The sequence below is a fragment of the Zophobas morio genome, unplaced genomic scaffold (genome assembly GCF_036711695.1).
Source record: "Zophobas morio isolate AGI-343-1 ecotype UQ-CSIRO unplaced genomic scaffold, CSIRO_AGI_Zmor_V1 ptg000041l, whole genome shotgun sequence".
Classification (NCBI taxonomy): Eukaryota; Metazoa; Arthropoda; class Insecta; order Coleoptera; family Tenebrionidae; genus Zophobas; species Zophobas morio.
This window is the reverse complement of record NW_026972146.1, coordinates 776,823-789,781: the sequence shown is the minus strand read 5'-3', so window position 1 is coordinate 789,781 and position 12,959 is coordinate 776,823. Positions and strand designations below refer to the sequence as shown.

The 12,959-nt window shown below is 32.0% G+C and overlaps 1 protein-coding gene across 1 annotated transcript in view; it reads left to right on the top strand.

Moving 5' to 3' along the window:
• LOC135140864 (paired mesoderm homeobox protein 2A-like) overlaps positions 1-12,959 on the top strand; it is an 84,480-nt gene that overhangs the window by 55,929 nt on the left and 15,592 nt on the right. Inside the window, exon 3 of the mRNA XM_064071583.1 lies at positions 11,396-11,663. Within this exon, the coding sequence (XP_063927653.1) occupies positions 11,396-11,663 (268 nt within the window). The remainder of the gene's footprint in view (positions 1-11,395; positions 11,664-12,959) is intronic.

Below are 12,959 nucleotides of genomic sequence, written 5' to 3'. Positions count from 1 at the left end.
TGTCACTTTTCTTATTTGTTGTGCTCTTTGGAACCTTTTTATCACCCTTTCTTTCTCACATTTTGTATTTAATTTTTTGATTTTTGTTTTGGTCGCATTTTTTGTTCAGGTTTTTGACCCCCATTTTAGTCATTTTTTACAAGAGTCTTTTTCCCATTTTCTTAATTTTTTGTCGTTTTTCATCAGTCTTCATCTAATAATCAAATAAGCCAATTAAATTCAAAGGCGGAGGTGGGTGAGGTTAGTTTCACCTTTTCGTTTAGATTCCATTGTTTATCGATAAAGAATCAACTTTTTGTCCAATAAAATGAGTCAGCAGAAAGAAAACCGGGTGGGTGGGCGGGCCACTTTATATTTTTGTAAGTGTAGATTCGATCACTTCATAAAAAATCAGTCTTCATCTAATCCAATAAACCAACGAAATTCAAAAGCGGAGGTGGGTGGGATTAATTTTTTTGTCTAGGTTCCAGTGTTTATCATGATAAAATTCACTTTTCGTCCAATAAAATGAATGACCAAAAGGAAAACGCGCTGTGTGGGCGTGGCTACTTTGAAGTTTTTTTTAATTAGATTGGACCACTTGACAAAATAAAATTCAACCTTCATCTAATCTAATAAGCCAATGAAATGAAGACGCGGGGGTGGGTGGGATTAATTTTACTTGTCTATTGTTCTATTGCTTGTCAATATAACATCCACTTTTTGTTTCAGCCAATAAAGTGAGTGACTAATTTCATTGGCTCTTAATTAAAGACGAATCTCATCTCGGCAAATAGTGAAATTATTCTGATTTGTGTAGAATTCAGTGCTAATCACAACGTCTAAATTTGTTTGGACAGAACTTCCCTCGCCTCTGAAGTACATGAGAACAAATACAGATCTTCGAAAAATTGTAAAATGACATAAAACGTGTCATCTGTCAACAACTTCTTCTGCACCTTTTTTATTTAATTTTTTCTAAGTTTCCTTTAACCGCCTTTTTGTGGACTTATTTATTGTGCTCTTTGGGCCCTTTTTATTTTCTTTTGTTACTTGCTGTAGCTGACTTTTTGATTATTGTTTTAGTCGGTTTTTGACTCCCTCTTTTCTCATTTTTTAATTTTTATCGTTTTTTTGGCAGTTTTTGTGGCTTTTGTTGTGGTTTTTTTAGTCATCTTACATTGTATTTTTTGGTTGCATTGTTTACGACCTGTTGTTCTGGAGTTTTTTGGTTTTTCTGGTACTCTTTTGTAGTGTAGTTTTCGTGGACTTTTGTCATTGGTTTTGTGCCTTCTTTGATCACCTTTTCTTTGTTAAGTACTTTTAGTCTCTTTTTTGTAGCTTCTTTTTTTTTCTCGTTTTCTATGACTTTTCTTTACTAAGTATTCTTTTAACCGAATTTATTGTTCCAGTTTTTGAACCCATTTTAGTCACTTTTGTAGGGTTGTTTTTCTTATTTTTTTGGATTTATTTGTTGTTTTCCCATATTTTGGGGCCTTTGTTGTGGAATTTTTATTTCATTGTTCTTTTGGGTACATTTTTTGCAACTTTTTCTCCTAGAGTTTTCTTTTTGTGACTTTTTTGTCGTCTTTTCTTGGGTCTTGTTTTTTCTCTGTCACTTTTTGTGAATTTTTTCGGCTTCTTTTTTAGAGCAGTTTTTTGTCCTTTTTCTGTCACCTCTTTTGACTTTCCCATTTTGTTGCATTTTTGTGGTTTTTACCTCTTGTTATCGCTTAACTTTTTAGTCACCTTTTTACTTTCCGAACGTAAACTAAGGAAGTATAGTAATCGAGTTTATCAGACGAACGGTCCCTTTTATGTTTTTTCGAGGTTTCCTGACCCCTATAGTACGAACAATGTAATTTGCCGTTTCCGCAAAACCTTCTTGAGGTCGTCAAATGTTTTTTTTATGTGAAACTTTCTCGGAGGTCCCAACTTTTTTTTAATGTGAAACCTTCTCAGGGGCCCCAAATGTATTGTTTTAAGAATGTGTAACCTTCTCGGGGGTCCCAACTGTCTTTTCGAAAAATGTAAAACCTTCTCGTAAGCCCCAAATGTATTTTTTGTTAATGTGAAACCTTCTCGGACGTCCAAATGTCTTTTTTTTCATGTGAAACCTTCTCGGGGGCGTCAAATGTTTTTTTTTTAATGTGAAACCTTCTCGGGGGTCCCAACTATCTTTTTTAAAAATGTCTTCTTTTTTTCTATTATACTGTAACTACCTTTATTATTTTTTATTTATTGTTTTTACTCAATAGAGGTTATCACGAAAAAATAAAATTTTGTAAAATCAAATTTTATAATTTTTGAGAGAAAAAAAAAACAATCTCATGATCAATAATAATAGACAAATAGGCAGAAACAAATAGGTCTCAAATAATGCATTTGCCTGCCACCAAAATGTAAAGGAACCCGCTTTTTAATCATAACCCTTCGTGTGGTGGGCCCGAAGCCAAAAAACCCGGTCCACATTTGGTGTCAGCATAATGTAAAATCCCATAATGCGTTGTCAAATTTTCCCAATTTTAATCTCTCCATCCACTCGCCATAAATTCTTCGAACCACCTCCGGCAAACATGTTGCAACATCCAGGATTTTATGGATCCAAACCGAGACACTTTTACGGCCCCGCTCGTGGTAACATAAAAGACGAGCGCCATCTATGCATGCATAACCTGTATTTTAAATATTAATAACGGCCCTCGGCTCGGTCCATTGAAATCGTCGTGTTAACAGCTCTTCGCGCTAGAGGGTGGTTGGTGCATTATTGAAGTCGACGCATAAATATTGCAACGAAGAAAAAAAGCGGACGCCACTCAATTAACGCGAGTTTATCGGCAACACATGTTACCAAACATGACACGCACTTTTCTATTATCGCCCGCCGCGTCAGGGGTGGATTATGATGTAAGTAGCAAGTCCGTTTGCTATTGTAATGAATATTAAATCATTTCCACTCGGAAACGTACAGGACAAAGAGAAGCGCTAAACGGTAGGGGTCGCCAGCACGGGGTGGCGAACCGTAGGGGGTGCCTCGGGTTTATTTTCGTATTTTAAATGGATTAATCGGGGAGGGATGTCTTGTAATGTTGTACTGGGGGTAAATAACAAGCGCAGAATATTTCGTTTTGGAAAAACCAGCTATTTCTAGAATAGCGCAACTCAACTCGACCAAGTTATATCAGAGTAATTTGACCAGGAAAATTTTTGTTCTGTTTAAATTATAAAATGAAAGAACGATTGTTTCGGGTCAATCTAGCGGCGAAAATAAAAAATCAACTGCGTGTATATTTAAATTTAAACTTTGTCTCTCGTCCAATCCAAAAAATCTATTTACCTACTACACTTTCATAAAAAACTGCAGCACGTTTGTCTCGCATATTCTCGTCCAGACATTGCGTGCAAAGCTCGTAACTCTTAGCCCACGCCTATAGTTCTAAATTTTTGTCAAACTCTCCTCTTTTAATTATTCCTCAGCCAATGAGCGTTTTAATTTCGGAAATTCGCAGCGGTCACATTTAAATTCGTAATACCCCTTGATTAAATTTCGTAGAGCCCCTCCTCGGTGTCGCACTTTTTAATTTATGCCGTCTTTCCCGTAAACACAACCACCATAACTCACGAGCAGTTTTCGTTCTTTGAGCTGCAACCCTACTTATGAAGATTAACTAATGAAATGCATAATTTACGTAGAGAGAGGGATGATTTAGCGGCCGCTTTTTCTGGAGGAACGGGGTCATTCCGAACTAGCGAATCGACTGCTTCAAGGACGACGTTATTAAGCGAATCTATCGAAAGTCGGGTTTGGGTTCTCACGGTGGCGGCGCCCCTGGAGATCCACTTGCTAAATGGCACATAATGGGAGTGACGTATGTCGGGGGAGTGTAATGGAGAAAGTAATGCGCCGCCACTGTGACGAACGAATGGAAAGGAGGACGGCTGAGGTAGAACGCGATATGCTCCCCGAGAGATTTGCCTGAATTGTCACTGTAATTGTTTAATCGCTGGATCAAAATATCAACATGAATATTTTATTACGGCGCTGGGAATTAGCTGGCGTGGGAATGGAGACTTGTTTTTGGCAGTGTGGGGGCTAATAAGGGCCGGCATTAATATTAAACTGGCATTCCGACATGTCGATTTTTACTAATTTAATTCGGTTAGATGTTACCGTTGAATTAATTCGGCTGCGCGCCAAATTCGGAAACAGATAGTGGATAAATATAGTCGTCTAATTCACCAAGCAAAGTTTTAAGTGGGGATGATTAAATGTGACAACAATCGGTCTGGTAGTTTCGTAAAGGATAATGACGGATGTGTCATTCATTACAAAAAATTACGCTATTGTTTAATAGGTGGCGCTGTCGCTTTAAGTTTCTACTCTAACTAAGCCTTCTGGAACGTACATTTTTACTTTTTTCTTACTCAGTGTAAGCTAAGGAAGTATTGTAATCGAGTGCATTGGACGACGGGGTACTTTTATATTTTCTCGACGATTCTTGACCCCAAAAGTACAAAAGAGTATTCCGTTTCCGTCTGTCTGTCTATCTGTCGTTCGTCCGATTTTTTTTAGACAGATAACCTACCTTCAAACAATTTTTTGATATCATAATTTTTCGTTTTCTCATTTTCCTCATTTTTTCAATTTTTCAATTTTTCGACTTCCAAAATTATCGATATTACAAGTTTTCCTTTTTCGATTTTTCAGTTTCCCAACTTTTAATTTTTCGATTTTTCAATTTTCGAATTCTTAATTTTTCAAGCTCTGATTTTAATTTTGTATTTTCCCGATTTTTTAATTTTCATTATCTCGATTTTATAGCACAGTTTTTCGTTTTTTCATTTCCTTTATTTTTGTTCAATATTTCGATTTCATAATTTTTTGTTTTTTCAATACTTATTTCAAATTTTTAATCTTTTTTTTCAATTCCTTCACTTTCTAATTTTTTGCATTTCTCAGTTATCTGATTTTCCGATTTCTTTAATTTTCACTATTTCAGTTTTCCAATATTTCGTTTTCGATTTTAAATTTATCAATTTTGAATTTTTATTATCTCGATTTTATAGCCCAATTTTTCGTTTTTCAATTTCCTTTATTTTTTTCAACGTCTCTTTGGATTTCATAATTTTTTATTTTTGCAATATTTCAAATTTTCAATCTTTGATTTTTCAATTCCTCGACTTTCTAATTTTTAAATTTTTCAATTTTGCAATTTTTGGATTTCTGGATTATCCGATTTTACTTTTCAATACTTTGATTCTTCAATATTTCGTTTTCGATTTTAAGTTTATCAATTTTTAATCTTTCGATTTTTCAATTTTTCGATTACAATTTTTATTTTTTAATTTTTCAGTTTCTCAATTTTTAATTTTTCGGTTTTCAATTTGTGGTTTCCTCAATTTTTCAAGTTCTTGATTTTAATTTTGCATTTTCCCGATTTTTTAATTTTCATTATTTCCGTTGTATGGTACAATTTTTCGTTTTTTCATTTCCGTTATTATTTCTAGTTTTTTCGATTTTATAATTTTTCCTTTTTCTCAATATTTTCCAATTTTTGGGTTTCTCAATTATCAGATTTTCCCATTTCTTTAATTTTCACTATTTCAGTTTTCCAATATTTCGTTTTCGATTTTAAATTTATCAATTTTTAATTTTTATTATCTCGATTTAATAACCCAATTTTTCGTTTTTCCATTTACTTTATTTTTTTCAACGTCTCTTTGGATTTCATAATTTTTTATTTTTGCAATATTTCAAATTTTCAATCTTTGATTTTTCAATTCCTCGACTTTCTAATTTTTAAATTTTTCAATTTTGCAATTTTTGGATTTCCCGATTATCCGATTTTACTTTTCAATACTTTGATTCTTCAATATTTCGTTTTCGATTTTAAGTTTATCAATTTTTAATCTTTCGATTTTTCAATTTTTCGATTACAATTTTTATTTTTTAATTTTTCAGTTTCTCAATTTTTAATTTTTCGGTTTTCAATTTGTGGTTTTCTTAATTTTTCAAGTTCTTGATTTTAATTTTGCATTTTCCCGATTTTTTAATTTTCATTATTTCCGTTGTATGGCACAATTTTTCGTTTTTTCATTTCCGTTATTATTTCTAGTTTCTTCGATTTTATAATTTTTCCTTTTTCTCAATATTTTCCAATTTTTGGGTTTCTCAATTATCAGATATTCCGATTTCTTTAGTTTTCAATATTCGATTCTCCCCTATTTCGTTCTCGATTTTAGTTTATCACTTTTTAATTTTTCGATTTTTCAGTGTTTCGATGACAATTTTTTATTTTTCAATTTTCCCGTTTCTCAATTTTTAATTTTTCGAATTTTCAATTTTCCAATTTCTCAAGTTCTTGATTTTAATTTTGCATTTTCCCGATTTTTTAACTTTCATTATCTCGATTTAATGTCACTATTTTCCATTTTTAATTTTTCCAATTCCTAGACTTTCCAATTTTTAAAATTTTCAATTATCCGATTTTCAAATTTCTTTAATTTTCAATATTTCGATTTTCCTATATTTCATCAATTTTTATTTTTTCAAATTCTTAATTTTTCAAGCTCTTGATTTTAATTTTTTTTTTTCGATTTGGAATTTTTATTTTCTCGATTTTATAGCACAATTTTTGTTTTTTCGTTCCTTTATTTTTTCAATGTTTCTTTTGATTTTATATTTTTTTGTAGTTTTTTCATTTTTTCAAAATTTTGATTTTTGATTTTTCAGTTCCTCGACTTTCGAATTTTGAAATTGTTTAATTTTGCAATTTTTGGTTTTCTAAATTATCCCATTTTCCGATTTCTTTAATTTTCAATGTTTCGATATTCCAATACTTCGTTTTCAATTTTTTTATCAATTTTGAATTTTTTGGATTTTTAATAATTTTTCGATCCTTCAATATTCAAGTTCTTGATTTCCAGATTTTAGATTTTTCAAAGATTTCAATTAATATTTTTTCGTTTTTTCATTTTTGATTTTTCGATTTTATAATTTTGAACTTTTTCAATTCTTTGGATTCGAAAACAAATCGGAAAACTGAAACAACGAAAAGCTGCAAAATCGAAAAAAATAAAACATCCAAGAAATAAAGAAAGGAAAAATTGAAACTTTGAAAAAGTAAAAATCGGAAAAATTAATGAAAATTGGAAAATCGAAATATTGTGAATTCGAAAAATTATAAAATCGTGAAAATTGTAAAACCTAAAAACTGTAGCATGAAAAAATCGAACAAATTGGAAAATTAAAATCGAAAAATTGAAAAATCGAATAAATGAAAATGTTTAAAAATCTAGTAATTGAAAAATTGGAAAAGTAAAAGATTTTAAAAATTACTAAAAACTGAGTAATCGAGGAACTGAAAAATGTACAACTGAAAAAACGAAAAATTAAAAAATTTGAAAGTTCAAAAACCAAAAACTTGAAAACGAAAAAAAATTTCACGATGAAAAATCGAAATAATGTAAAATCAAAGCATTGAAAAATCAAAAAATTGAAAAATAAAGAAAATGAAAAACTGAAACGAAAAATTGAGAAAACGAAAAACTGATAAATTAAAAATTTGAAACTCGTCAAATTGTAAAATTTAAAAATTGAAACATCCAAAAATGTAAAAATGAAAACTCGAATTATATTTGGCAAAGTTGAAGAATCAAAAAATTATAAAATCGGAACATTAAAATCGAAAAATTGTGAAAATAAAGAAAATAAAAAGCCGCAACAAAAATTTCAAATCGAAAATTTGAAGGAACGAAGAAAAATTGAAAACTGAAAAATTACAATATCCAAAAATAAAAAAAAAATACGTTCAAAAAAGATAAAATTATAAAAGCAGAACACTCGAAAATCGAAAAATTGGAAAAACTAAAAAATAAAAAGTCGAACCGAAAATTTGAAAAATAAAAAAAAATGAAGAATTTAAATTCAGAACGTTGAAATACCGAATTAGTGAAAAAGCAAAGAAAATGAAAAACCGATACGGAAAATTGAAAAACTGATAAATTAAAAATTGGAAACTCGTCAAATTGCAAAACTTAAAAATTGAAACATCCAAAAGTTGGAAACTCGAGAAACTGAAAAATTTAAAAATGAAAACTTGAATATTTATATAATTTGGCAAAATTGAAGAGTCAAAAAATTATAAAATCGGAATATTAAAATCGAGAAATTCTGAAAATAAAGAATGTCAAAAAGCGAATAAAAATTGCAATTCGAAAATTTTAAAAAACGAAAAATTAAAAATAGAAAAATTAAAAAAGTTCACATTGAAAAAAAAAATGAAATTATAGAAGCAGAATATTGAAAAATCGAAAAACTGAAAGGACCATAAACTGCCAAATTGAAAAAAACAGAAAATCGAAAAAATTGAAAAACTGAAACTTTCAAAAATTAAAAATCGAAAAACTGAAAAGAAGAAAAAACGAATCGAATGAAAAATTGGGAAACCTAAAAATTGTGAAATCGAATTGAGTATTGGAAATCGCAAACTCCAAAAATCAAAAACTGAAAATTTAAATTATTGGAAAGTTTAAAAACTGGAGAATGGAAAAATTAAAAAATCTAAGATTCAGAAAATCAAAAATTGAAAATTCGAAAGTTAAAAAACCGAAAATTTGAAAAATCGAAAAATTGATAAATTTACTTTTAAATTTAATTTTAAAGTACTTATCTATCGAAAAATTGAAAACCGAAAAATTACAAAATCCAAGAATTAAAAAATCTACATTGAAAAAAGATAAAATTATAAAAGCAGAACCTTGGAAAACCGAATAATTGGAAAAATAAAGAAAATAAATAACCAAAACGAAAATCTGCATTCGGGAAATCGGGGACATGAAAAATTGAAAATCGGAAAACTGAAAACTTGAAAAATTATAAATTGAAAACTTTTGAATCTGCAAATCGAAAAATTGTGAAATCTAAAAACTGAAACATCCAAAAGTTTGTAAAATGAAAACTGAAAGAGTTGCACATATCGTGAAATTGAAAAAATAAAAAAAAAAATGAAAATTGAAAATCCCAATTGGAAAAATTGAAGAAACGAGAAATTGAAAAAATTAAATTTAAGGAAAAATAAAAATTTAATAAAATGGGAGCATTGAAAAACCGGGTAATTAAAAAATTATGAATATAAAATAGCCAAACGAAAAATTGCAAATCGAAAAATTTAAAAATTAAAAATTTTAAACTCCAGAAACTCAAATCCAAAAACTACAAGAACGATAAACTAAAGAAACGAAAAATGAGACGAATTAAATTGAAAAAAAAAACAAAAAATTATAAAATCGGAAATAAAAAATCGAAACAAAAATTGCAATTCAAAAAACTGAAAAAATAAAAATTGAAAACTCGAGAAACTCAAATAGAGAAATTCAAAAGTTGGAAAATTGAATCTAACAGAAAAATTTATAATTGAAAATTCGAAAAATCTCGAGTCGAAAATTTTAATAAATGTGAGAATAAAGAATCGAAAAATTGAAAAATTAAAAACAGAAAACTCAGGCAATTTTAAATCAAAAAAATATCAAATCGAAAAACTGAAGAAACGAAAAATGGAAAGAATTTAATCGAAAAAACAAAAACTTATAAAATGGAAAATAGAAAACCGAAACAAAAATCGCATTTCAAAAACTGAAAAATTAAAAATCAAAAACTCGAGAAACTCAAATTGAAACATCAGAAGTTGGAAAATGGAATACCTAATTGAAAAATTTAAACTCTAAAACTCGAAAACTTATAAATCGAAAATTTGAATAAATAAAAGATTAAAGAATCGAAAAATTGAGAAATTAAAAATAGAAAAAAACGAAAACTTGAAGTCAAAAAAGCTGCGGAAATGTTGATTTTAACTACATAGAGATTATCGGTGAACAAAAATCGCAATTTTTTTTATAATTGTTCAAAGAAGCGGCCTGTGTTGGGCTGTACCTCAGAGACAAAGTAAGTTCTATCCAACCAATTTTTCGCGATCGTTTCGGAGACAACCCCCATGCCCATATTATTCAAAACCCGATCGGATAAAGAAATTAGGCAAAAACTCGCCCACCCCCATCAGAATGTATGTCACATCCGACATGATTAGCCTCCTGTCGAATTTAAATAATCCGACCCCCGGCTGGTAAATGAACGCGATTGCAAAAATCCCCCCGAACCGCGTACATTCGCAAACCGCCTCCCGCCAGACACACACAGCCGCCGCCCCCGCGTATACCGAATGACACAATAAATAAAAGCAGAATTGATTACGCTGATTGCCTCGCGGCCTGCGTTTAACATAAATAAAACGAACACAGCGCTAAATTGTACGCGGGAGCAATTTTAATCGGGCCGCGTACGCGCGTAATTACCGGAGGGTGGCGGCGGCGGCGGCGGCATCATGCCCGCCGATGTTTATGAGTTCTTTAAATATTATTACACGGCACGGGTGATTGTTGTTTGCACAACGATACGGCTAATCATGCGTGATGAGGCAGTTAAGTGGCGCTGATTGATTCGGGGGCGGGCGCCGCCCCCGGCCCTTTTTCGCGATTTGCATGACCTTTCAACTCGGAGGGCTGGCGTGTCGGGCCCGCGACACGTTTCAACTTTTTCACCTAATATTATAAAAGCTGCATTTGACATAATTGTCGGTTTGAAATCCAGAGACTTTATTAAGCTGGGTAAGGTTAATAATAAAGTAGGCCCTGTGCGGATGTCGGGCGGCGGTGTCGCGTAAGCCTACGGAGATGTGACAGCCGCCGCAGGGGCGGCGGGGGCGGGCGCCGGACAAGAAAAGCCGCGTGGGTGCAACTGAGCGCTTCTTGCTTTTGCTAAAAATAACAGACGGGTTGGTTACTAAAAAACTAGTCTGAAGTCTGAGCGTCGTTGACTATTTACTTATATTGAAAACTGTCGAGTTAAGAGAGGCGACGTTAGCAGCGGGCGCCACCTGGTGGCCAGTAGCGCAATCACTACTAGCCGAATTAAATAAAAACGTAATAATGCACTTTTTGTTCCATCGATTCGGCTTTGTCCCCATTCCACCTGCAGCGCAGGTACCAACTGTAAATTAGCATGACGTCGACGGCCCGTCGAATCCAGCGAAGCGTTCACTCTCCAAAGTCTGTTGATTGGTGTTTGCGAAGGATCGTCTTGCACTGGTCGGTCCTGATTTCTCTCTGATTTGAGCAGACCGCTGTTTTATTGGCAGACAATTAAGAGTCATCGGTATTCGGCTCTCATCGCGCTGTTTACAAGTTTGATTGAACGGAGGGGCTTTAACAAGCCTTTTAAAAGGTCGCCCGGCCGACTACAAAGTATTGAAATATTTCGAATCAGCGATTTCCGATTAACGGACTTGCTTTTTACTTTGCGCGCGTAAGCTAAGGAAGTATTGTAATCGGGTCCAAATTTTACCAAAATTTTTTTTGGTAGGTATGGTTTCAAAACCGGAGGGCGAAGTTCAGGAAGCAGGAGAGGCTGGCGCAGCAGAAGGCGTCCAACAACACGAACGAAAACTCGAATCCGCCTAGTAACATCAAGGCGGAGAGCAACGGGAACACCAAGAACAGCCTCAACGGGAAGGACATCAAGCCCGGGTCGCCGCACTCGAGCATCTCGACGACGCCGAACTCCAACACGAGCAGCATCTCGAGCCACCAGTCTTCCAACGGGGTCGACGTCAAGCCGGTGAACGGAAATGGTAACGTTTTGCTTTAAATATAGATTTTTTTTAGTACTTGAGCGCCAACTGAAAATTTTGACGATTTTTGAAATAATCAGTATCAAATTTCAAAGCTAGTCTTTCATTTTTTAGTGTCAACAGTGTTTAGGTGAATATATTATGACATTTACGGTTCGCAGCAACCAACAGTTTTCAAGATTTGCAAAATTTTGGCGAATTTTTGAAAAATTAAATAAAAATGACGCCTAACTGTGGCACATTTTTTCACATTGATTTTGTTTAGAAAGTCCAGAAGAGTTACTTTTAGCTCAAGATCCCAACATACAAGAAAATACATCATTTCTTTTTTTTGTAATGAAAAGAATAGTTTTTCCTTTTATTAAAGCAATTTTTAAGGTCTAATGAAATGAAAAATTCGATTATTTATACAAGATATCAATGGTAATGTTACTGTTTTTTCCTAAATAATCGTATTTAGTTTAGAAAATTTTCAAGGAAAGGAGTTTTTCTTTTTGTTGTAGATATGGGATTAAAAGATGGGTGGGTGGGCGGGGAAACTTTTATTTTTATCATAATGAAATATCTTTATGGAAGTTGAGTTTTATAGATGACTGATCGGGAAATAATTTGCTTGCGACGAAGATAGAGACGATGTAGAATTTTTTTAGTACTTGATCTCTAGCTGAAAATTTTGGCAATTTTTGAGATAATCAAGATCAAATTTCAAACCAGATCTTTCATTTTTTAGTGTCAACAGTGTTCAGGTAAATATGTTATGGCATTTACGGTTCGTAGCAACCAATAGTTTTTAAGATATATAAAATTTTGACGAATTTTTGAAAAAATAAATAAAAAATTATGTCTAATTGTGTCACTTTTTTTCACACTGGTCTTGTTTAGAAAGACCAGAAGTGTTATTTTTTAGCTTCGACAACCTCAAGATCTCAACATATAAGAAAATACATCATTTCTTTTTTTTTTTGTAATGAGAAGAATAGTTTTTCCTGTTATTAAAGCAATTTTTAATGTCTAATAAACTCAAAACTTCGATTATTTATACAAGAAATCAATGATAATGTTACTTTTTTTTCCTAAATAAAGGTCTTTTGTTTGGAAAATTTTCAAGGAAAGGAGTTTTTCTTTTTGTTGTAGATATCGGATTAAAAGTCGGGTGGGTGGGCGGGGAACTTTTATTTATATTGTAATGAAATATTTTCATCGAAGTTGAGTTTTATAATTGACTGATATGGAAATAATTTGCTTGCGACGAAGATAGAGAACACATAGATTTTTTTTAGTATTTGATCTCCAGCT